Source organism: Saccopteryx bilineata, chromosome 1, assembly GCF_036850765.1.
Source record: "Saccopteryx bilineata isolate mSacBil1 chromosome 1, mSacBil1_pri_phased_curated, whole genome shotgun sequence".
In the NCBI taxonomy this organism is placed as follows: domain Eukaryota; kingdom Metazoa; phylum Chordata; class Mammalia; order Chiroptera; family Emballonuridae; genus Saccopteryx; species Saccopteryx bilineata.
In genome coordinates, this window is record NC_089490.1 from 94918760 (window position 1) to 94942131 (window position 23372).

General features: G+C 46.7%; 1 protein-coding gene and 1 non-coding gene across 9 annotated transcripts in view; both read left to right on the forward strand.

Annotated features, from left to right (window-relative positions):
* The window catches only part of CHD4 (chromodomain helicase DNA binding protein 4), a 39663-nt gene extending 16379 nt beyond the window's left edge, over nucleotides 1–23284 (forward strand). For 3 of the 8 annotated variants that reach the window (XM_066261007.1, XM_066260987.1, XM_066260959.1), the window contains exons 21-40: nucleotides 87–218; nucleotides 332–449; nucleotides 2526–2650; nucleotides 3367–3604; nucleotides 3759–3934; nucleotides 9699–9879; nucleotides 9964–10050; nucleotides 10138–10226; nucleotides 10330–10463; nucleotides 10772–10916; nucleotides 11028–11193; nucleotides 11449–11546; nucleotides 11654–11783; nucleotides 12827–12898; nucleotides 13199–13336; nucleotides 13594–13702; nucleotides 13816–13948; nucleotides 19438–19636; nucleotides 21936–22099; nucleotides 22680–23284. In XM_066261007.1, the coding sequence (XP_066117104.1) occupies nucleotides 87–218; nucleotides 332–449; nucleotides 2526–2650; nucleotides 3367–3604; nucleotides 3759–3934; nucleotides 9699–9879; nucleotides 9964–10050; nucleotides 10138–10226; nucleotides 10330–10463; nucleotides 10772–10916; nucleotides 11028–11193; nucleotides 11449–11546; nucleotides 11654–11783; nucleotides 12827–12898; nucleotides 13199–13336; nucleotides 13594–13702; nucleotides 13816–13948; nucleotides 19438–19636; nucleotides 21936–22099; nucleotides 22680–22697 (2652 nt within the window). In that variant the 3' untranslated portion in view covers nucleotides 22698–23284. Of the gene's footprint in view, nucleotides 1–86; nucleotides 219–331; nucleotides 450–2525; nucleotides 2651–3366; nucleotides 3605–3758; nucleotides 3935–9698; nucleotides 10051–10137; nucleotides 10227–10329; nucleotides 10464–10771; nucleotides 10917–11027; nucleotides 11194–11448; nucleotides 11547–11653; nucleotides 11784–12826; nucleotides 12899–13198; nucleotides 13337–13593; nucleotides 13703–13815; nucleotides 13949–19437; nucleotides 19637–21935; nucleotides 22100–22679 lie in introns of all 8 variants that reach the window. The other 5 variants (XM_066260968.1, XM_066260997.1, XM_066260977.1 and 2 more) reach the window with 4 other exon arrangements.
* On the forward strand, nucleotides 11228–11365 carry LOC136321305 (small Cajal body-specific RNA 11). Its single transcript, XR_010728569.1, has one exon. It is a non-coding gene; the product is annotated as a small Cajal body-specific RNA 11 (non-coding RNA).
* Nucleotides 23285–23372: the final 88 nt, after the last annotated feature.

Sequence of the window (23372 nt, forward strand, 5' to 3'; positions counted from 1 at the left end):
GTTGTGCAACCTCTTGTTCTCTCTGGGTTGGAACTGCACTGTTGGGCGCTCTTTCAATGTTTTTTTCTTCTTTCTGCTTTCCTCAGGAAGCCCCTAAGATGCCTAATGGCATGTACGATGGCAGTGCCCTAATCAGAGCATCTGGGAAATTATTGCTGCTACAGAAGATGCTCAAGAACCTTAAGGAGGGTGGGCACCGTGTACTCATCTTCTCCCAGGTATTGTGTGAACTGGGCTGGAGCTTTAGGGAACAGTAGTAGACAGCCATCAGTGACATGAGGGAAGGGATTATCATCTGACTTTCCCATAATTAAACTTGCTCCTTTTCCAGATGACCAAGATGCTAGACCTGCTAGAGGATTTCTTAGAACATGAAGGCTATAAATATGAACGTATTGATGGAGGAATCACTGGGAACATGCGTCAAGAGGCCATTGACCGCTTCAATGGTATGTGTGAAGGAGCAGCTTACATCCAGGCATCCTCATTCACTTTGTCTTTGGGCCAGTCGCTTGTTCTTATGCATCTGCTTTTCTGTATAGTTCTTTTGGGTCTTTGTCAGTTGATATGGTAAAGTAAATCTTTTGATGTCTTGATTGGAGGAATGTATTGAACTATTCCTAGGATATTTTTTTCTTGGAAGTTTTTATTTTTCTAGAAAGAACATTTTCTTTAACCCCCTCATTGTATCTTGAGGCCCAGGAGGGAACCAAAACCAGGACTTACCCAAGTGCATATTGCAAATTAGTGGCAGATTTGTCTCAGGAACTTTTTTTTTTTTGACAGAGAGAGAGAGGAGAAGATAGGGACAGACAGACAGGAAGGGAAAGAGATGAGAAGCATCAGTTCTTTGTTGCAGCTCCTTAGTTTAGTGATTGCTTTCTCATACGTGCCTTGATGAGCGGGGGGCACTCCAGCTCCCAGCAGAGCGAATGACTCCTTGCCAGCGACCTTGGGCTTCAAGCTAAGCGACCTTTGGGCTCAAGCCAGCAACCATGGGGTCATGTCTATGATCCAACACTCAAGCCAGTGACCCCTCACTCAAGCTGGTGAGCCCACGCTCAAGCTGGCAACCTCAGGATTTCGAACCTGGGTCCTCTGCATCCCAGTCTAATGCTCTGTTCACTGCGCCACCGCCTGGTCAGGCAGTAGTAGCTCTTGTTTTTTAAAATATAATTTGGGGCCCTACCTGGGTAGTTTAGTTGGTCAGTGTCATTCCCATACATCAAGGTTGTGGGTTCAGTCCCTGTTCAGGGCACATACAAGAAGCAGGAATGGCCCTGGCCGGTTGGCTCAGCGGTAGAGCGTTGGCCTAGCGTGCGGAGGACCCGGGTTCGATTCCCGGCCAGGGCACACAGGAGAAGCACCCATTTGCTTCTCCACCCCTCTGCCGCGCCTTCCTCTCTGTCTCTCTCTTCCCCTCCCGCAGCCAAGGCTCCATTGGAGCAAAAATGGCCCTGGCGCTGGGGATGGCTCTGTGGCCTCTGCCTCAGGCGCTAGAGTGGCTCTGGTCGCAACATGGCGACGCCCAGGATGGGCAGAGCATCACCCCCTGGTGGGCAGAGCGTTGCCCCATGGTGGGCGTGCCGGGTGGATCCCGGTCGGGTGCATGCGGGAGTCTGTCTGACTGTCTCTCCCTGTTTCCAGCTTCAGAAAAATGCAAAAAAAAAAAAAAAAAGAAGCAGGAATGTACAATTAAGTGGAACAACAAAACTGTTTCTTTTTCTCCCTCACTCTTCCCCTCTCTCTCAAATCAATAAATAAATTTAAAAAACAGTATTTTGGACTTCACAAAAAGTTTCAAAATTAGTACAGAGTTCATGAATACTCTTTACTCAGCTTCTCTTTAATAATAATGTCTATAACCACAGTACAATTATCAAAAACAGGAAGTTGCACTGATATCATACTGTTAACTAAACTATAGAACTTAATTGAAATGTCACTACTTTTCCCCCAATGTCATTTTACTATTTTAAGATCCAAACCCAAGTTGTTGAGCGTCTTCCATCTGTGATAGTTCTTTATATTTTCGTTTTCTTTCATGACATTGATACTTTGGATGATTGCTGGTCAGCTATTAAAGGAATGTCTCTTTTAAGTTTGCTTTGTTGGTTTTTTCATGATTGTATTAGACATTTTGGGTAAGAATACAAAGAAGTGATGGATGCTGTGTGCTTTACAGTACATTATATTGAGGGGAGGACTTGATGATATGAATGTCCATTGTTGGTGATAATAACCTTGACCACTTGTTCAGGTGGTGTCTGCTGAGTTTCTCCATCTTAAAGTTCCTCTTTTTCCCATTGTAACTGGTAAATATTTTGAGAGGTATTGGAGGCTATGGTGATACCCTGTTTCTCCTTAAACTTTCACACTGATTCAGTATCCTTTCATTGACCTAGTGTACTGTAATTGTTACTGTAGCATTGGCTCATGAGGTTTTATATTTCTGACATTTCTTCTACATTTATTAATTGGAATTCAGGAGACACTTCTAATGGTGTTTTTGGTCACTTTCTTAGCACCGGGTGCTCAGCAGTTCTGCTTCTTGCTTTCCACTCGAGCTGGGGGCCTTGGAATCAATCTGGCCACTGCTGACACAGTTATTATCTATGACTCTGATTGGAACCCCCATAATGACATCCAGGTGAGTAGAGGTAGCATTCTTGGTATACAGTAACTTCCTAGAAGGGAGGACTCCACCATCTTTTTTTTTTTTTTTTTTTTTTTATATTTTTCTGAAGCTGGAAACGGGGAGAGACAGACAGACTCCCGCATGCGCCCGACCGGGATCCACCAGGCACACCCACCAGGGGCGATGCTCTGCCCCTCCGGGGCGTCGCTCTGCTGCTACCAGAGCCACTCTAGCGCCTGGGGCAGAGGCCAAGGAACCATCCCCAGCGCCCGGGCCATCCTCGCTCCAATGGAGCCTCGCTGCGGGAGGGGAAGAGAGAGAGAGAGAGGAAGGAGAGGGGGTGGAGAAGCAAACGGGCGCCTCTCCTATGTGCCCTGGCCGGGAATCGAACCCGGGTCCCCTGCACGCCAGGCCGACGCTCTACCGCTGAGCCAACCGGCCAGGGCCTCCACCATCTTGAATTAATTGTTTTCAGGGGAAAACAATAGATTCTTTTTATGTCTTTCATTGTAAGCCAGAGAGCGTGTTATCTGTGGTCCTATTTTGGGTAATATGATACAGAGGGTGGTGTTGGGGGACAAGGGTGCCAAAGGAAGTTTTGTACAAAGGCAAGCTGTAGCTCCTGCCTAGTGCTGGATTTTGCTTATAATTGTGGAAGTCTAGGCAAGAGTGAAAGCAGGAAAGTACAATTACTTAAATTTCTGACTTCGTTTTGTGCCCAACTCCAGGCCTTTAGCAGAGCTCACCGTATTGGGCAGAATAAGAAGGTGATGATCTATCGGTTTGTGACCCGTGCGTCAGTGGAGGAGCGTATCACTCAAGTGGCAAAAAAGAAAATGATGCTGACTCATCTAGTGGTTCGGCCTGGCCTGGGCTCCAAGACTGGATCCATGTCCAAACAGGAGCTTGATGACATCCTCAAGTTTGGCACTGAGGAACTGTTCAAGGATGAAGCCACAGATGGAGGTGAGCAAGGCAGAAACTTGTTTTGGTGTGGGCTTGGCCTTTTTAGAGAGGGTACTTAGAGAGGGTACTTGGAGCTAGGGTGCTGTGGAATTTGCTCTTTTTACTGTAGCTGCTGAACCTGACTTTGGTGGTACGGACTCTTGACTCTTTTTAGGAGGAGACAATAAAGAGGGAGAGGATAGCAGTGTTATCCATTATGACGATAAGGCCATTGAACGACTTCTGGATCGTAACCAGGATGAGACTGAAGACACAGAATTACAGGGCATGAATGAATATTTGAGCTCATTCAAAGTTGCCCAGTATGTGGTGCGGGAAGAAGAAATGGGGGTGAGTATGAGTCCAAGGCAGTGCTTTGCTTGATGATTGGTCCAAAAATTAGACCTGACACCAAGATGGTATTTGAGACAGGAGGAAAATATCTGTAGGCAAATTAGTACATTGATGAATGGATATTCATCTTTCCTTGAAAATTAATATTGTAACATGACTAATTACATTTTCATCTTTGCCGTGCCTGTCAGGAAACCTACAGCCAAATTTCACACTCAAAACAGTTATATTAGCTCTTTATCTGATCTCATTTTCTTATGTATTTTATTAACCCTACAAATAAACTTTTGTTTGCTATTTTAAGTTTCTTCGGAGAAAAGACAGGAAATAAGGTACGTATCTAGACAACCTGTTTCCCTGTGCTTTTTGTAGTTCAAAAATTTTTTATTGATTGATTTTAAAGATTTATTTTTATTGATTTTAAAGAGAGGAGAGGAGGAAGGTGGGAAGGTGGGGAGGGGATGATCAGAAAGCATCAATTCATAGTTGCTTCTTCTGTGTGCCTTAACCAAGCAAGCCTGGGGCTTTAAAGTGGTAACCTCTGGCCTGACCTGTGGTGGCGCAGTGGATAAAGCGTCGACCTGGAAATGCTGAGGTCGCCAGTTCGAAACCCTGGGCTTGCCTGGTCAAGGCACATATGGGAGTTGATGCTTCCAGCTCCTCCCCCCTTCTCTCTCTCTCTCTTCTCTAAAAATGAATAAATAAAAAAAATAAAATAAAATAAAGTGGTAACCTCTGCCTTCCAGGTCAACACCTTATCCACTGCACCACCACAGGGTGAGCATATTTATTGATTTTAGGGAAAGAGGGAGAAGGAGAGAAACATCACTTTGTTGTTACACTTATTTATCCATTTTTTGGTTGATTTTTTTCTTTTTTAAAATTATTAAAATGAGAGGTGGGAAGGCAGAGAGACAGAGTCCTGCATGCTCCCCGACCTGGATCCACCTGGCAAGCCCCCTCTGGGGCGATGCTCTGCCCATCTGGGGCTGCTGCTCCGTTGCTTAGCAACTGAGCTATTTTATTTTAGCATCTGAGGTGAGGCCATGGTGCCGTCCCTCAGCGCCCAGGGCCAACTTGCTCGAATGAGCCATGGCTGTTGGGAGGGTGGGGGGTGGGGGAGAGAGAAAAGGGGGAGTTATCGAGAAGCAAAAGCAGATGGTCGCTTCTACTGTGTGCTTCTACTGACTGGGAATCGAACCCGGGACTTTATACTCATGGTCAACATTCTACCACTGAGCAAACTAGCCAGGGCCCAAGTTGATTCTTGTATGTGCCCTGACAGGGAGATTAAACCCACAACCTTGGTGTATCGGGATGATGCTACCAACTGAGCTACCCTGCCAGGGCCTCCCTATGCTTTTTTTTTTTTTAAAGATTTTATTGATTCATTTTAATCTTAGTATTATTATTTTTTTGTATTTTTCTGAAGCTGGAAACGGGGAGAGACAGTCAGACAGACTCCTGCATGCGACCGACCGGGATCCACCCGGCACGCCCACCAGGGGCAACGCTCTGCCCACCAGGGGGCGATGCTCTGCCCCTCTGGGGCATCGCTCTGCGGTGACCAGAGCCACTCTAGCGCCTGGGGCAGAGGCCAAGGAGCCATCCCCAGCGCCCGGGCCATCTTTGCTCCAATGGAGCCTTGGCTGCGGGAGGGGAAGAGAGAGACAGAGAGGAAGGAGGGGGTGGGAGTGGAGAAGCAAATGGGCACTTCTCCTATGTGCCCTGGCCGGGAATCGAACCCGGGTCCCCTGCACGCCAGGCCGACGCTCTACCGCTGAGCCAACTGGCCAGGGCTATTAATTCATTGTAGAGAGGGGAGAGAGAGAGAGATGGGAGAGGAGTAGGAAGCATCAACTCCCATATGCGCCTTGACCAGGCAAGCCCAGGGTTTTGAAACAGCGACCTCAGCATTCCAGGTCGATGCTTTATCCACTGCGCCACCACAGGTCAGGTCCTCCTTGTGCTTTTTTAAACATTAGAATTGTTGTTTTCCCTCTTTTTCATCTCCCTTTTCTTGGTCGTCTTAAGTAAAGAATAGAAAAATGCTAAAACAGTAATAACATTTCCCCAAATGATAAAGTTGTGTTTAAGTGAAAAAATTGTTTTATCCTTTGGTCCTCTTTAAACCACTCAGCTCAAAGTCCTTTGCATCGACATAAGTTACTGGTGCTCTTTATCATCTTTTCTCATCCTTCCAACTCAGAACTAGCCCTCTTGCTGTGTTTTTCTGACATGTATTTATAGTTTTGTTCTGTTGTTTGTTTATTTTTTGTGACAGAGGGGGACAGATAGGGACAGACAGGAAGGGAGAGAGATGAGAAGCATCTATTCTTTGTTGTGGTACCTTATTTAGTTCATTGATTGCTTTCTCATATGTGCCTTGACTGGGGGACTACAGCAGAGCTAGTCACCCTTTGCTCAAGCCAGTGACCTTGGGCTTCAAGCCAGTGACCTTTGGGCTCAAGCCAGTGACCATGGGGTCATATCTATGATGCTGTGCTCAAGTTGAATGAACCCGCACTCAAGCTGGTGACCCTGGGGTTTTGAACCTGGATCCTCTGCGTCCCAGTCTGATTCTCTATCTACTGAGCTACCGCCTGGTCAGGCTGTAGCTTTGTTTTTTAATGTGATGCTACTAATCTCAGTTATATATAACTGGTTGAAAAGTCTAACATAGGTTTCTAGACTCGATTCAATCAAATTGCCCTCCTGAAGGTGCTCTACATTTCTGCCAGGGCAGTGACTGCATATAGAAGTGATACTGGGCCTGACCAGGCGGTGGCGCAGTGGATAGAGCATCGGACTGGGATGCGGAAGGACCCAGGTTCGAGACCCCGAGGTCGCATGTGGGCTCATCTGGCTTGAGCAAAGAGCTCGCCAGCTTGGACCCAAGGTCGCTGGCTCCAGCAGGGGGTTACTCGTTCTGTTGAAGGCCCGCGGTCAGGCACGTGTGAGAAAGCAATCAATGAACAACTAAGAAGTTGCAACACGCAACGAGAAACTGATAATTGATGCTTCTCATCTCTCTCTGTTCCTGTCTGTCTGTCCCTGTCTATCTCTGCCTCTGTAAAAAAAAAAAAAAGAAGTGATTGACTGGGCCAGCGCTTGCTAAGTGGTTGGAAAAGGAGGGATGGTACTCTTGTTCCCTCCTATTGATCTCTCTGCTAGGGATTACACAGGTGTACAGATGGCTCTCTTACTAGTGGCTGCAGTTGTTTATAATATTTTAAAATTTTATTTTCTGAAAAGTAGTAATTCACACATGGGTCAGGATTCAAAAGATATAAATGTGTCTCTTCCACCCCTCTCTAGCTACCTAGTTCCCTCTCTAGGGACAACTGATATGTTTAGTTCTTTGTGTATCTTTCTTTTTTTTTCCCCTTGTGTGACAGAGACAGAGAGAGAGAGATAGGGACAGACAGACAGGAAGAGAGATGAGAAGCATCAGTTCTTTATTGTGGTACCTTAGTTGTTTATTGATTGCTTTCTCATATATGCCTTGACCGGGGGCCTACAGCAGATTGAGTGACCTCTTGCTCAGGCCAGCAACCTTGGGCTCAAGCTGGTGAGCTGTGCTCAAACTAGATGAGCCCGCTCTCAAGCCAGCGATCTCGGGGTTTCGAACCTGGGTCCCCTACCTCCCAGTCCGATGTTCTATCTACTGTGCCACCGCCTGGTCAGGCTGTATATCTTTCTTTCTTTCTTTCTTTTTAGATTTTATTTATTCATTTTAGAGAGAGGAGACAGAGAAACAGAGACAGAGAGAGAAGGGAGGGAGGAGCAGAAAGCATCAACTCCCATATGTGCCTTGACCAGGGAAGCCCGGGGTTTCGAACCAGCGACCTCAGTGTTCCAGGTCGATGCTTTTACCCACTGTGCCACCGCAGGTCAGACTGTGTATCTTTCTTTAAAGAAAATTTTTTTTTAAATTGAAGTGAGAGGCGGGGAGATAGACTCCCCTCATGTGCCCAGACCAGAATCCACCGGGGCTGATGCTCTGCCCATTTGGGGTCCATGCTCGCAGCCAGGCTATTTTTAGTACCTAAGGCAGAGGCTCCATGGAGCTATCCTTGGTGTCCAGGGCTCGCGCACTCAAAATCAGTCAAACCATGGCTGCAGCAGGGGAAGAGAGGGAGAGTTAAAGGGGGAGGGGAGGAGAAGCAAATGGTCACTTCTGTGTGCCCTGACTAGGAATTGAACCCGAGACTTCTACATGCCGGGTCAGTGTTCTACCACTGAACCAATTGGCCAGGGCCTAAAAATGTTTTATGTACAACTGAGATCTAAGATGGCAGCAGAGTAGGTGGTTGTTACACTCCCAGAACCAAACTGGAGTTTATACATAATATTCTCTACCACCTTGTTTACTTAATAAATCCTGAAAATATAGTCTAAATCAGTGCATAAGAGCTCTACAACTTTTTTTTTTTTGCATAGGATGTCTTTGTTTGGAAGAACCATTATTTATTTTTAAAAGTGGAGGTATAATTGACATATATCATAATGTCAGTTTTAGGTGTACAACATCATGATTTGATTATTTGTGTATACACTATTGTGAAATGATCCAGTAAGTCTAGTTAACATCTATCATGTATTTACAATTTATTTTTCTCCTTTTCAGAACTTTTAACATCTACTCTATTGGCAACTTTCAAATGTATAATACAGCATCATTAATTATAGTCATCATGTAGTACATTACATTCCCATGACTTATGTGTTTTATAATTGGAAGTTTGTACCTTTTGACCCCTTTACCTGTTTCTGCCAACCCCTAGTCCTCAACATGTATTTAGTTTAATAGTGAGGGATATCTAGATTGTCCCTTTTTTTTCTCAGTGAGAGGAGGGGAAATAGGGAGACAGACTTTCACATGCGCCCTCACCAGATCCACCCAACAACCTCTGTCTGGGGTTGATGCTCAAATCAACTGAGCTATTTTTAGTGCCTGAGGCTGATGCCAGGACCAGCTGAGCTATCCTCAGCACCTGGGGCTGATGCTTGAACCAGTTGAGTCACTGGATGTGAGAGAAGAAGAGGGAGGGAGAGAGAGAAGCAGATGGTTGCTTCTCAGTCTCATGTGTGCCCTGACTGGGACTCAAACCCAGGACATCCATATGCCGGATCGATTTATGCACTGAGCCAGTTGGTTGGGGCCTTAAGTTGTCTTTAATATTAATGCTATTAGCAGCAAGGGATTTGGAATGAGATAGTGGTCCTGAAATGTCTGAAAAAATGTAACAAGAGGAGCATAAAGATTACAGGACAATAAGATGATATATGTAACTTTTATTGTTTTTTTTCTACACAGTTTGTAACCTTTTATGAAATTCAGAAGAACAGAATGGCCCTTCTACTTTTATCTGTTAGGAAAATTTTTTGCAGGATTTCAGAACTGGCTCCATTCTGCCTTGCTAAGGCTCTAACCTCTCTTTTATACATTTGCTTTCTCCCACCTGTGTGTCAGTAAAAAGGTAGAAGAAAGCACACTATCTCTTCTCTTCCTCTGTCTCTTGTGATAACGGCTCCATCCCATGTTTTCTTTTAGTTATGTTGACTGCTGATGTATATATAATTATGAAGAGCTACACTGCGTCGATTCATTTTCTTTTAAGCCCTCCTTAGGTCCAAGAAGGAAAACCAGGAAATTCAGTTATAAAAAGGAGCTAGCAGAATGGGAACTGTGAGGACCAGGGGTAGCTGGTGGTGCTGACTTCAGCACCCCTGAGTCCTGGCCCTCCCTCTGTCCCAGGAGGAAGAGGAGGTAGAACGGGAAATCATAAAACAGGAAGAAAGTGTGGATCCTGACTACTGGGAGAAATTGCTGCGGCACCATTATGAGCAGCAGCAAGAAGATTTGGCCCGAAATCTGGGCAAAGGAAAAAGAATCCGTAAACAGGTCAACTACAATGATGGCTCACAGGAGGACCGAGGTGTGTGTGGCCGGCCCCGCCCCCCACCCATGGGCCGTTCCACTAGAGCAGTGGGCCCCGCTCATCTGCCCTCTCTCCCTCCAGATTGGCAGGACGACCAGTCCGACAACCAGTCCGATTATTCAGTGGCCTCAGAGGAAGGTGATGAAGACTTTGATGAACGTTCAGAAGGTGAGGGCTATCCCTTTCTGCTGGTTGTTTAAATATTGCTTTATCTATCCTTAACAGTGTCACTCATGCATTGTTTTCTTCTTACAGCTCCCCGCAGGCCCAGTCGCAAGGGCCTGCGGAATGATAAAGATAAGCCATTGCCTCCTCTGTTGGCCCGTGTTGGTGGGAATATTGAAGTAAGTGCCATATGATTGTAAGGCAGGGTGGGTGAGTGCTGATAATTGGGTCTTTGGTAGAGTAAGACCTGCTCTCTCTCACCTAGGTTTCTTCTCCCATTAGGTACTTGGTTTTAATGCTCGGCAGCGAAAAGCTTTTCTTAATGCAATTATGCGATACGGGATGCCACCTCAGGATGCTTTTACCACCCAGTGGCTTGTGAGAGATCTGCGAGGCAAATCAGAGAAAGAGTTCAAGTAAGTTGAGAGATGGAATAGGACTGATGTAGAGCAGTGGCTTCTAATCTCTGGTCATTCTGTTGCACCAGTCCAGGATGTGCAGAGGACTGCTTCCTCTGATGAAATTGCTAGGCTAAGTTCTTAGTGATAGGGTCTCTGGAAGAGAACCTGGGGCATGGTGTGGGGTCTGGAGACCAGCCATTACTATGATGGTGGGCTTTACCCCATAGTTGTCTGGGATAATACCTAACTTGGGTAAGGAAAGAATCTGATCTAGGAGTTGGCATAATTGCTGTTTAACTAATTTCTCTACTTCTTCACAACAGGGCTTACGTCTCTCTTTTTATGCGGCATTTATGTGAGCCAGGAGCAGATGGGGCTGAGACCTTTGCTGATGGTGTCCCCCGAGAAGGCCTGTCTCGCCAGCATGTCCTTACTAGGATTGGTGTCATGTCCTTGATTCGCAAGAAGGTGAGCCCTGAGACTCTCCATTCTTCAGGGTTTCTAAGGGAAACTGGAGGGCCTTAGGAAAGGAGCTTAGAATTGGAATTGGATCTTCAACATCTCCTCCCATTGCTTTAGGTTCAGGAATTTGAGCATGTTAATGGGCGCTGGAGTATGCCTGAACTTGCTGAAGTAGAGGAAAACAAGAAAATGTCCCAGCCAGGGTCACCTTCTCCAAAGACACCTACACCCTCAACTCCAGGGGACACACAACCTAATACTCCTGCACCTGTCCCACCTGCTGGTAAGTCTGCCTTTACTGTCATTTCTGTCTCTCCTTGTCCTGGCCTATGCTTTCTATGCTCCCCTGTGTTCAGTCGTAACAGGGGAGTCTGGCAGGACACACAGCAATCTCCTCTCAGTTTAGGAGGGCCGTCCTGAGTAAGGGCTGGCTCTTAAAGGCACGAGAGGACATTTTAAGATGAGACGTTGAGAAAGTATGACCTTCTTTCTGATCCTAGGACCTTCTTCCTAATCAGTTTTCTTCTATTGGTTGCAGAGGATGGGATAAAAATAGAGGAAAATAGCCTCAAAGAGGAAGAGAGTACAGAAGGAGAAAAGGAGGTTAAATCTGCAGCCCCTGAGACCACCACTGAGGTGAGAGATGGGTGGCTGGATGCTATACCGAAGGCAGATGGGTATACGCGCTATTCCTTTTGGGTTCCAGCCTGTCTGCTTCAACTTCTGTTCTTTTTCCTTTGCAGTGTACACAGCCCCCTGCCCCTGCTTCAGAGGATGAAAAAGTCCTTGTTGAACCTCCTGAGGGAGAGGAGAAAGTAGAAAAGGCAGAGGTGAAGGAGAGGACAGAGGAACCTATGGAGACAGAGTCCAAAGGTATCCACATTTTCTTTTTTTTTTTTTTTTTTGTATTTTTTTGAGGTTGGAAATGGGGAGGCAGTCAGACTCCTGCATGCGCCCGACTGGGATCCATCCGGCATGCCCACCAGGGGGCGATGCTCTGCCACAATCAGAGCCGTTCTTTTTTTTTTTTTTTTTTCATTTTTCTGAAGCTGGAAACAGGGAGAGGCAGTCAGACAGACTCCCGCATGCGCCCGACCGGGATCCACCAGGCACGCCCACCAGGGGCGACGCTCTGCCCACCAGGGGGCGATGCTCTGCCCATCCTGGGCGTCGCCATGTTGCGACCAGAGCCACTCTAGCGCCTGAGGCAGAGGACACAGAGCCATCCCCAGCGCCCGGGCCATCTTTGCTCCAATGGAGCCTTGGCTGCGGGAGGGGAAGAGAGAGACAGAGAGGAAAGCGCGGCGGAGGGGTGGAGAAGCAAATGGGCGCTTCTCCTGTGTGCCCTGGCCGGGAATCGAACCCGGGTCCTCCGCACGCTAGGCCGACGCTCTACCGCTGAGCCAACCGGCCAGGGCTCAGAGCCGTTCTAATACCTGAGGCAGAGGCCACAGAGCCATCCTCAGCGCCCGGTCAAACTTTGCTCCAATGGAGCCTTGGCTGCGGGAGGGGAAGAGAGAGACAGAGAGGGGGAGGGGTGGAGAAGCAGATGGGTACTTCTCCTGTGTGTCCTGGCCGGGAATCGAACCCAGGACTCCCGCATGCCAGGCCGACGCTCTACCACTGAGCCAACCGGCCAGGGCTGCAAAAGTATCCACATTTTCAAGCACTACAGATTCCTATGTAAACCAGCTGCTCTCGGGCTTCCAGCCAAGCTGTAGAGACGTCAGGAGGAAATAACATACTGGAGAATCCTGTACCCTCGTTTTAAACTGTGGTTGTCCTCCCTCCTTAAGACATCTTTTAAGACTTTAATCATAAAGATTTCAGTTTAGGGTTGTTGCAGTTTGATGTGGTGTGGAACAGAGAGGTTAATGTTCTTTAGATACACTCTTACAGCAGTCTGTTTCCTCCAGGTGCTGCTGATGTGGAGAAGGTGGAGGAGAAGTCAGCAATAGATCTGACCCCCATTGTGGTGGAGGACAAAGGTGGGTATTTGAAGAAGCTTATTGTGATTTAGAAGGACTCTAAAAGTAGAAGCAAGGACTTTATCTCTGGGATACCCCCCATCCCTTCCATCCCCAGCCTTCCTATCCACAGCCATGTAGTCATTGTCTCAAGACTATTTTGTTCCCACATTTAACTGTCATTGGGCCAGTAGTACCTTTCTGGATTTGAGGAACACCTGTGTGGAGAAAGGGTGGAGGTAGATGGTATCTTGTAGCACATAGTGCTGTGGATAAGGCTGCAGTGTCTGGAGCTAACATTTTCTTCTGTGTGTACTGTAGAAGAGAAGAAAGAAGAAGAGGAGAAAAAAGAGGTGATGCTTCAGAATGGAGAGACCCCTAAAGACCTAAATGATGAGAAGCAGAAAAAAAATATTAAACAGCGTTTCATGTTCAACATTGCAGATGGTGGTTTTACTGGTATGGAAATGAAGGGCCCACTGGGGTTAGAAGGATCTGAGGTGAAATTAGGGTTGTTAAAAAACACGGTGCAGAGACTTGACTTCTACTAGATGAGGGAATGCAAGGCTGATTGCATACTCCTCTGGGTTCCATGTAATAAAGCCATAGGCATACTATTAAAATGGTATCAGGTAGACAGGAATAAATAGCATTTTGAATTCTCACAGGTGTTTGCCTTCCTTTTTCTCTTTAACCTTCCCTAAATTTCTCTTTAGAATTGCACTCCCTTTGGCAGAACGAGGAGCGGGCAGCCACAGTCACCAAGAAGACTTACGAGATCTGGCATCGACGGCATGACTACTGGCTGCTGGCTGGCATCATAAAGTATCCTTTGCTTGAGTCTGGCTTGTGATTCTTGGTGAAAGTTCTTGTGAAGGTTATACAGATTGAGGGTCTTACTTTCCTTGTTTTGTTTTTCCTGAGCAATTTTCCAATAGCCATGGCTATGCTCGATGGCAGGACATCCAGAATGACCCACGCTATGCCATCCTCAATGAGCCTTTCAAGGGTGAAATGAACCGTGGCAATTTCTTAGAGATCAAGAATAAGTTTCTAGCACGAAGGTTCAAGGTGAGCAGGATGGGGAGGAATACCGTGTAGAAGTGAAGCCCTTAAAGTACAGAAGGGACTGCAAAGGAAGGAGTCTGTTTATTCAGCCATACTGTTTATTGTGTTCTCTTGTGTACTTTAATTTTTCGTGTTCTGTAAAAGGCTTTGTTCTCAAGTATCTTCAATATTAAAGATCAAGACAAATAGATTTGAAAATTAACCAGCTGTTCAGGGCCTGAGGAGGATTATGTCTAGTGAATGACACAGACTCTAGTACAGTGGGTGTGCTCGGGGAACACTGTAGGTGGGAGTGTTCAGGAAAAATGCAGAGGTAGATTGAATTGGATCTCTGAGGGCTGTCAGTGGGCTGGCAGTACCTTTTTGTGGGTCTGAGAGTACCTGTATGGATGAGGGGTTTAGTGGATGCAAAAAGGAGATGCAAAGGTAGAACTCTATTTTCAGAAACACTAGGTCTTAGAAGCCCACGGCCGAAGGGAGTCTTACTCAGAAATTCAGCAAGTTTGGCCTGACTGGGCGGTGGTGCAGCAGGTAGAGTATCAACCTGGGATGCCGAGGACCCAGGTTCGGAACCCCAAGCTTGCCAGCTTGAGTACGGGCTCATCTGTCTTGAGCGTGGTCACTGGCTTTAGCCCAAAGGTTGCTGGCTGGAGCCAAGGTTGTTGGCTTGAGCAAGGGGTCACTGGCACAGTTGTAGCCCCCCTGGTCAAGGAGCATAAGAGAAAGCAGTCAATGAACAACTAAGGTGCTGCAATGAAGAAATTGATGCTTCTCATCTCTTTCCTTTCTGTCTGTCTCTCTCTCTTAAAAAGAAAAAGAAGGAAAGAAAAATTCAAGTATTTATTGAGGGCACCTTGTTGTCAGAACATCAAAATAGGAAAAGGGGATGCTGTGACGATAAGACATGTGGCTCTAAAGCCAGGTACACTAGGGGGAGTAAGAAATGTACACTAATAAACCTTCAAACATTTTGTGTCAAGCAATGAATAGCATAGGATACAAAGATAAATAAGGCATAGTGCCTGTTCTCAAGAAGCCTTCAGTTTAAAGTAGATGCACATGTATGATTAAATGAGTGCCATTCTGGGTATTGGGAGGGAGACTGCTGAATCTATAAGAAAAGTTCTCTAGTGTGAATTTAGGGGAACAGGGAGAGAGGTCACAAATGGCTGCATGGGGAAGGTGGCATTGGAATTAAGTTTGTTGTTTTTTTTCATTTTTCCAAAGCTGGAAACGGGGAGGCAGTCAGATAGACTCCTGCATGTGCCCGACCGGGATCCACCCGGCATGCCCACCAGGGGGCGATGCTTTGCCCCTCTGGGGCTTAGCTCTGTTGCGTCCAGAGCCATTCTAGCACCTGAGGCAGAGGCCACAGAGCCATCCCCAGTGCCCGGGCCATCTTTGCTCCAATGGACCCTCGCTGCGGGAAGGGAAGAGAGAGACAGAGAGGAAGGAGAGGGAGAGAGGTGGAGAAGCAAATGGGCGCCTCTCCTGTGTGCCCTGGCCGGAATCGAACCCGGGACTCCTGCACGCCGGGCTGACGCTCTACCACTGAGCCAACCGGCAGGGCCTATTTTTTTTTTTTTTTTTTAATATTTATTCATTTTTAGAAAGAGAGAGAGAGAAAGAGAAAGAGAAGGGGGAGGAGCAGGAAGCATCAACTCCCATATGTGCCTTCACCAGGCAAGCCCAGGGCTTTGAACCGGCGATCTCAGCATTTTGAGTCGCCACTTTATCCTCTGCACCACTACAGGTCAGGCGGAATTAAGTTTTGGGGTTTTTTGGGTTTTTTTTGTATTTTTCTGAAGCTGGAAACGGGGAGAGACAGTCAGACTCCCGCATGCGCCCGACCGGGATCCACCCGGCACGCCCACCTCGGGCGATGCTCTGCCCACCAGGGGGCAATGCTCTGCCCCTCCGGGGCGTCGCTCTGCCGCGACCAGAGCCACTCTAGCACCTGGGGCAGAGGCCAAGGAGCCATCCCCTAGCGCCGGGGCTATCCTTGCTCCAATGGAGCCTTGGCTGCGGGAGGAGAAGAGAGAGACAGAGAGGAAGGAGGAGGGGGTGGAGAAGCAAATGGGCGCTTCTCCTATGTGCCCTGGGAATCGAACCCGGGTCCCCCGCATGCCTGGCTGATGCTCTACCGCTGAGCCAACCAGCCAGGGCCGGAATTAAGTTTTGATGAATGTAATGGAGATTGATGGATAGAAACAAAAGGTAGTTTGAACTAAAAGCGATTAGATTAGGGAACACATGCTGCAGAGCTTAGGGTGTTTGGAAACAGCAAACTAGCCCAGTTGTGTTACAGAAAACACTTGGTGGGAGCTAGTTTAGAGACAGAGGTAAGGGCTAGAGGTCAATAGGTGGTTTTTGGCAGCTGATAAGAGAATATGGACTTTACTCTATAGTTAATGGGTAGCCATTGAAACTGTGAAGAGTTTTGATATGACCAAGGGAAATGGAAACAACATTCATGAAATTAGAGGTATATATATATTATTCATGAATAATCATGAGGTAGTTAGGAACGGCTGGGCTGTGATGTGATGCTGGTTGTGGAAAATGAAAAGGATTAGGTAAAGGAAATAAAACACTAAAGGATTTATGGAATTAACTGATTGCAGGGGTCATCAAACTTTTTTTGTTAAAGGGCTAAGATAGTAACTATTTCAGGCTTTGTGGGACATATGGTTTCTGTTGGCAAATACTCATCTGTTGAATGTGAAAACAGCCATAGTAGTATGAAAGAGCCAAATTAAGTATGAATGTGTTTCAATAGAACTTTCTCAACACTCAAATTTGAACTTTATATAATTTTTATGAAGTGCCATAAACTTCTTTTGACTCTTTTTCAAACCATTTGAAAAATGTAAAAACCACCTGACCTATGGTGGCACAGTGGATAAAGTGATGACCTGGAATGCTTGAGGTCACTGGTTCAAATCCCTGGGCTTGCCCCAGTCAAGACACATATGAGAATGAAGTACAAGTTGATGCTTCCTGCTCCTCCCCTAGCCTTTTCTCTCTCCCTGTCCTCTCTCTCCCCTCTCAAATCAATAAATACAATCTTTTTTAAAAAAGTCAAATACCATTCTTAGCTCTTGGGCCATATAAAAACAGTCAGCAGGCCAGCTTTGGCCCCCAGGCCATAGTATGCTGATCCCTGACTTACTGGATTTGAGATGCAAAGTAGTAAGACTCCAGAAAGAACTGAAGTTTTGAGCCTGAATCACTGAGAAAATTAAATTATCATTGGCAAATCAGGGAAGTGAAAAGAGCGAACAGTTTGTAGAAAAGAGTAAGTGTAGTTTTAGGCAAGTCCTTTGGTTTGTCTCACAAATAAATAACCCTCCTACTACCTCCACCACTATAAATAACTGGGATCAAAGAGTGACCATCCATACATGAGTGGAATCAGAACAATCAGTGCTTGAGCTACAGGTTTCAAAAGCATCAGAACATTTGCATGTAGATTCTGGCTGACCTAGGAGAGATTCTCTTTGGAGAATTCTTTATAAGAATAGCAGCAAGCCAAGGGCTGATCCTGGAGTAAGGTCATAGTTTGAGGCAAGAGGAAGGAGTTGATGAAGGAGACGGGGTATATGGATTGGAAGTGGCTGCCTGGTCTGGAGGTAAATTAGTAGGCTCTGATGGAACCAGATCTTGTGGAAGAAATAATAGTCCATTATCTTTGTACTGTCCTTTTTCCTGACCTCTAAAGGATTCTCTTTAAGAACCAATGTATACTTGAGCAAATTAAGTCTCATAACTTCTGAGTCAACAGTCTGTCTTCTGGAAATATATTTCAAACAGCTTTTTACACAGGTCCATCAGGCGACAGGTACAAGAGTTTGTTGGCAGTATGATTTTTGGTGTTGGGCCTGGAGGAACCTAGATGTTCAGAATTGGGAGTGTGGATAGATAAAATGTGATTTACATCCTGGAGTGCTAAGCAACGTTTAGAAGCAACAAAGTGCATATAACAACATAAAGAAACCTTTTGAGAAGATATTTAGTGGGATAAGGAAGAAAAACATTTTATATATACAGAATGCCATTCTGCAAACTAGAAATGTGCACATGAAACAATACTCAGTCTTCAAGAACACTCACAAAAAGACACACAGTAAGTATATTAGAAGGGTTATTTATTGATGAAGGAAATGAAGGGAGGAGTAGATAGGGAGACAAAGGAAACAACAAAAATAATTTTAAAGAGTAAAACAATTTAAATGATATGATATGGAAGGTATATCCATGGAATGGACTACTATGCAACCATTAAGAGTCATCTTTTGCCCTGGCCGGTTGGCTCAGTGGTAGAGCATCGGCCTGGTGTGCGGGAGTCCCGGGTTCGATTCCTGGCCAGGGCACATAGGAGAAGCGCCCATCTGCTTCTCCACCCGTCCCTCTCTCCTTCACTGTCTTTCTCTTCCCCTCCTGCAGCCAAGGCTCCATTGGAGCAAAGTTTGCCCGGGCGCTGAGGATGGCTCTGTGGCCTCTGCCTCAGGCAGCTAGAATGGCTCTGGTTGCAACAGAGCGAGGCCCCAGATGGGAAGAGCATCGTCCCCTGGTGGGCGTGCCGGGTGGATCCAGGTCAGGCACATGTGGGAGTCTGTCTGCCTCCCTGTTTCCAACTTCAGAAAAATACAAAAAAATTAAAAAAAAAAAGAGTCATCTTTTATAAAGTGCAGTTAATAGAAAAGGAAGATGCTTACTATGTAACTTTGAGTGAAAACATAAATATATACATACATAGTTTCAACTTTGTACAAAATATGTAAAGAAAAACTTCAGAAAGTTAACAGTATCTCTAGGAGGAAGAATTATTTGTGAATTTAACTCTTCATACATTCTGTATATTCTAAATTGAGTGTATATTGTTTTTGTATAACAGTGAATCAATAAAGGGTAATGAATTTTAATAACATATCTTTAAAAGGAAGTAAAAAAATAATAATAATACAGGCCTGACCTGTGGTGGTTCAGTGTTTACGTGTCTACCTGGAATACTGAGGTCACTGGTTCAGAACCCTGGGCTTGCCTGGTCAAGGCACATATGGGAGTTGATGCTTCCTGCCCCCCCCCCCATCTCTCCTCTCTGAAATGAATAAATAAAAATAATAATAACAATGGTGAGCCTGACCTGTGGTGGCGCAGTGGGTAAAGTGTCGACCTGGAAATGTTGAGGTTGCCGGTTCGAAACCCTGGGCTTGCCTGGTCAAGGCACATATGGGAGTTGATGCTTCCAGCTCCTTCCCCCTTCTCTCTCTCTCTCTCTCTATATATATATATCTCTCTCTTCCCCCCTCTCCTCTCTAAAATGAATAAATAAAAAATTAAAAAAAAAATTAAAAAAATAATAATAACAATGGTGAATTACTTGGGTGTGGGTGAGCAGTCTATAAAACTGTTAGAGGTTCAGAGAGGCCCATCAGTTAAGCAAAGTAAGTGTCAATTGAACTCCCATCTTCTCTTTCTCCCTTGTCCAGCTCTTAGAACAAGCTCTGGTGATTGAGGAACAGCTGCGGCGGGCAGCTTACCTGAACATGTCAGAGGACCCCTCTCACCCTTCCATGGCCCTAAACACCCGCTTTGCTGAGGTGGAATGTTTGGCGGAGAGTCATCAGCACCTGTCCAAGGAGTCAATGGCAGGAAACAAGCCTGCCAATGCGGTCCTGCACAAAGGTAGCCAGTGGCTCCCCTGCCTCCTGCTGATTTGAGTCCTTCCTCCTCAGCCCTTCCCCAACATACATTTACTTCTTGTTTCCAAAACCATTTTCAGAGCCCCTTTGTCTGGGAGCTTGGGGTGTGCTGGGGATCTGTGCCTTCCTCCTTGGGAAGCTATTATCTTAGAAGCAATCAAGGACAGTAAATCTTTGCCTCTTTTAACTCTAATATATTCAAGTTCTTGGGAGTGGAAAGCAAAGCAGAATAAAATACAGTGTAATTTGGGATACTTTAGAGGTAACTTCAGGCGACTTAAGATTCTGTCAAATTCTAGATCCCTTTCAACATTTTGTTTTGAATTAAAGTTAAACATTATGAGGAGGGTGGGGGGCAAAATGAGGAAAGGAAGGCTGTTAAAAAGGAGAGGGAGGCCCTGGCCGGTTGGCTCAGTGGTAGAGCGTCGGCCTGGCGTGCAGAGGTCTCGGATTCAATTCCCGGCCAGGGCACACAGGAGAAGTGCCTATCTGCTTCTCCACCCCTCCCCCTCTCCTTCCTCTCTGTCTCTCTCTTCCCCTCCTGCAGCTGAGGCTCCAGTGGAGCAAAGATGGCCCGGGCGCTGGGGATGGCTCCTTGGCCTCTGCCCCAGGCGCTAGAGTGGCTCTGGTCACAGCAGAGCATCACCCCCTGGTGGGCAGAGCGTCGCCCCCTGGTGGGCATGCGGGGTGGATCCCGGTCAGGCGCATGCGGGAGTCTGTCTGACTGTCTCTCTCAGTTTCCAGCTTCAGAAGAATACAAAAAAAAAAAAAGAGGGAGCCTGACCTGTGGTGGCACAGTGGATCGAGCATCGACCTGGGACGCTGAGGTCGCTGGTTCAAAACCCTGGGCTTGGCCCTGGCCGGTTGGCTCAGCGGTAGAGCGTCAGCCTGGAGTGCAGGGGACCTGGGTTCGATTCCCGGCCAGGGCACATAGGAGAAGTGCCCGTTTGCTTTTCCACCCCCTCCCCTCCTTCCTCTCTGTCTCTCTCTTCCCCTCCCGCAGCCAGGGCTCCATTGGAGCAAAGATGGCCCGGGCGCTGGGGATGGCTCCTTGGCCTCTGCCCCAGGTGCTAGAGTGGCTCTGGTCGCAGCAGAGCGACGCACCGGAGGGGCAGAGCATCGCCCCCTGGTGGGCGTGCCGGGTGGATCCCGGTTGGGCGCATGCAGGAGTCTGTCTGACTGTCTTTCCCCATTTCCAGCTTCAGAAAAATACAAAAAAAAAAAAAAAAACAAAACCCTGGGCTTGCCTGGTCAAGGCACATATGGGAGTTGATGCTTCTTGCTCCTCTCTCTCTGTCTTTCTCTCTCTCTCTCTCATCTCTAAAATGAATTAATAAATAAAAATAATTTTTAAAAAAAGGAGAGGGAGACAGCTCCAAAAGATGGAGAGGAAAGATAACGAGAAAAGGAAACAATAGAGGAAATAGAGACAACAGAGAGCAAAGGACAGTGAGGGTTAGGTGATCTTAAAAGGCATAGATAAAAAATAGTCATGAGGACATAAGGAATATAGTCAACAGTATTGTAATAACTGATGTCAGATGGTTACTAGGCTTTACCACTTTGTAAAGTATAATAAGATTGTCAAATTACTATGCTGCACCCCTAAAACTAATATAAAATAATATTGAATGGCAAGTGTAGTTGAAAAAACAATTTAAAAAAGTTTTTTTGCCTGACCTGTGGTGGCGCAGTGGATAAAGCGTCAGCCTGGAAACACTGAGGTTGCCGGTTCGAAACCCTGGGCTTGCCTGGTCAAGGCGCATATGGGAGTTGATGCTTCCTGCTCCTCCCCCCTTCTCTCTCTCTCTCTCTCTCCTCTCTATAATGAATAAATAAAATCTAAAAAAAAAAAAAAAAAAAAAAATCATTTTTTAGAGAGGAGAGGGAGAGACAGAGAGAGAAATGAGAGACAGAGAGAGAGAAGGGGGGAGGAGCTGGAAGCATCAACTCCCATCTGTGCCTTGACCAGGCAAGCCCAGGGTTTTGAACTAGCGACCTCAGCATTTTCAGGTCGTTTTATCCACTGCACCACCACAGGTCAGGCTGAAAAAACAATTAAAAAATATATAACCATGGACCATTAGAACTGGAATTCATGAGGAATAGGAATTTCAGCATGGTATGGGCCAGGTCAGGTTACTCTGATAAAGGATAGTACTCCCAATACTCAAGTACATCAGTCACTCGGTCATTGAGAAGTCATGGGCAGGGCACAGGTCCACTGTGATATGGATCTCGGTCTTGACTACCACAGCTCACCACTGTTTATTTCTCCTGTGCAGTTCTGAAACAGTTAGAAGAACTGCTAAGTGACATGAAAGCTGATGTGACTCGACTCCCAGCTACTATTGCCCGAATTCCCCCAGTTGCCGTGAGGCTACAGATGTCAGAGCGTAATATTCTCAGCCGCCTGGCAAACCGAGCACCTGAACCTACTCCACAACAGGTAAGATCACTTTCTTGGCCCTGGCCGGTTGGCTCAGCGGTAGAGCATCGGCCTGGTGTGCGGGGGGGTACCCGGGTTCGATTCCCGGCCAGGGCACATAGGAGAAGCGCCCATTTGCTTCTCCACCCCCACTCCCTCCTTCCTCTCTGCCTCTCTCTTCCCCTCCGGCAGCCAAGGCTCCATTGGAGCAAAGATGGCCCAGGCGCTGGGGATGGCTCCTTGGCCTCTGCCCCAGTTGCTGGAGTGGCTCTGGTTGCAACAGAGCGACGGCCCAGAGGGGCAGAGCATCGCCCCCTGGTGGGCAGAGTGTCGCCCCCTGGTGGGCGTGCCGGGTGGATCCCGGTCGGGCGCATGCGGGAGTCTGTCTGACTGTCTCTCCCCGTTTCCAGCTTCAGAAAAAAAGAAAAGATCACTTTCTTCTGGCTCCCTGTTCCAGAAGAGCCAATCTGGAACTTGTAACTTTGGCTCTTTTGTCCCTAATGGGGCAGGTGGGACTGACTTAACAAGGAGTTCTCTTGGGATCTGGTGAACACCTGTGGTCTGTAACTCGCTGACTCCTATGCTCTCTCTTTTGCTATAGGTAGCCCAGCAGCAGTGAAGATCCAGACTGACCTCCACCGCTGAGCAGTGACCTTCCTCACTTTCCCTTGCCCAGCTTCTCCCATGGGGGCCTGAGAGACCCTCTTCTTCCTTCTGCCCATCTTCCATGTTGTAAAGGAACAGCCCCAGTGTACTGGGGGAGGGGAGGGAGTGAGGGGGCAGTGGTGCCCTTCCTGCTGGAGAGAGACGCAGCAGTAGCGCCGGGCGCCATCTGCAGGGAGCTGGCGGGCTGGCTGGCCTTCTTTTGGGCCCCAGCTTTCCCCACTGTAACGTCTGTTACACACAAACTGTTGTGGGTTCCTGCCAGGCTTGAAGAAAACGATCTGAATTTTTTTCGTTCTTTTGGTTTTATTTTGTTGATTAATTTTGTGTTTCCTCCTTTTTTGGGGTATTCGGAGTGGGCTGGGCCCCTGGGTGAGACACAGCTACCTCTGTTGGCATCTTTTTAATACCAGGAACCCAGCGGCTCCAGCCATGGCTAGAATGAAATAAAGTGGAAAAAAAAAAAAAAGAACCAAAAGCATTAAAAAAAAAAAAGCAAAATTTCTTGATGAAAATTGAAAATAAAAGTTTCCTTGTATTTTAGTGCTCTGTGTCAGTGTGGGTATAGGTGCAGATGGATGGATGTGAATGACCCAGCGCCCTTGGAAAATGTGTAATTGAAAGCTAAAGG